At 33.3% G+C, this 1,608-nt stretch overlaps 1 protein-coding gene across 1 annotated transcript; it reads right to left on the bottom strand.

Moving 5' to 3' along the window:
* Window positions 1–501: 501 nt before the first annotated feature.
* On the bottom strand, window positions 502–1,423 carry LOC118749017 (the record flags this gene model as incomplete). The annotated part of the gene is given in 1 exon segment (XM_036483812.1): window positions 502–1,423. A coding segment is annotated over 1 exon segment (870 nt), but the record flags the coding sequence as incomplete, so codon positions are not given.
* Between the last annotated feature and the right edge of the window lie 185 nt (window positions 1,424–1,608).

Here is a 1,608-nt window from a genome sequence, read left to right as displayed (position 1 = left end):
TCAGGTGGCAATTCTTTTCGAAAAAATAAAACATCTACAGGCCAAGCGCTTTAATTTGATACCTAATATTTTAACATGGGAAACATAAAACATATTATTCACTTTAATTCAGGGACCATAACGGTTATGATCTTTAAAACCTAACCGTTATCTTTTATGCTTTTTTGATCATATAACCGTTATTTTCAGATTTAATATTTTAGACCAGAAAAGATTTAAATCAGTCATACAAAACGCAGTCTGCCTTATAAGGTTTGCAAACGATCGAAAAAATAAGAATCCAATTTACCCAAAAAAACAACAATCTAAATTTAACGCTTATTCTTGATCGGAAAAATAAAAATCAAAGAACGATTTTTTAATACGCAAAAAATAAAAATCTTAATATTCAACGGTCATTTTCGGTCCCTGCTTAAATTTCAATGTCTAATGTTGTATGAAAAAAGGATCAATCTTCGAAATAAAATTAAATTACAACTTCATGGTAAGAAAGATATTACATATTGTATGTATGGATTTTAATTATAAAACAAAGCACAAATAAATAAAAAAATTATTCATAATTAGCAATCTTAGAAGATAATGCTGTTCCATGCGATTTTATGTGTGCACATAGTCCAGCGGATTGGGCAAAACGCTTCCCACAAATCTTGCAAACAAATTTCTTTGCTGCATCATGAATGTCTTTGTGTTGACGAAGTTGTTTCCGAGTTGTAAATCCTTTATTGCAAACGCTGCATATTTTGTCCCGCACCTTCAAATGAGTGGCCTTGTGTTCCCTAAACATTCTTCTAGTATAAAAGGCCTTTGGACAAATTGTACATTTGTGAATTTTGCGTTCCTCATGTCGTAGCAAATGTTCTTTAAAATCGTATAGCTTTTTGAAACTCTTGCCGCAAATATCACAAACATACGGTTTTTCGCCAGTGTGGATAAGCATATGGGCTTTTAACTCAGTTGAGGTTGCAATAGGCCTGTTGCACACCTCACAGGTGTAGCTGTAGTCTTGTGCATGCCTCCGCAAATGTACCGTTAAATTATCTGACTTCTGAAATCCATGTCCACAAACAATACATTTATATGGTGGCGATCCGTCATGGGATGCTAAATGTATTTTGTACTGGTTTTGACTAGGAAGTAAATTTCCACAAACTGAGCATTCAAAAGGATTAACATCGACCTCAGCAAACGCCAAGTGCTTATAATATGGGCATGTTGGTTTATAAATACTTTTGCTTTGTTTACATTCTATTTTTTGATTCTTTTCGTATGAACATATTTTGCGTAGTCGAGAAAGTTTCTTTTCCAGATCAGGTTTAGTTAAGTTTATATCAAACTTTTTATTAAATTCCTGAAGTATATTCTCCAAGGCTTCACGACGCCTGTTAGTGAATCTGTATGCTATCTCATTTTCATTCCAGAGGCATGGATGTGTTTCGTACCTTTTGGCCAAATCAATAAATTGTTCATCGCTTAACACGATCTCTGGTCTTGAGAGCTTTTTAGTCTTCCGATGCACTCGTGCCTGTTAAAATTTAAATAGCTATCAGAAATATACGTAAATGGAAACAATAAAGATTGATTTATATGGTACAAATCCATAAGAAT

Source organism: Rhagoletis pomonella, unplaced genomic scaffold (genome assembly GCF_013731165.1).
Source record: "Rhagoletis pomonella isolate Grant_MI unplaced genomic scaffold, Rhpom_1.0 Rhpom_scaffold_00013, whole genome shotgun sequence".
Classification (NCBI taxonomy): domain Eukaryota; kingdom Metazoa; phylum Arthropoda; class Insecta; order Diptera; family Tephritidae; genus Rhagoletis; species Rhagoletis pomonella.
This window is presented reverse-complemented; position numbering and strand designations above follow the sequence as displayed.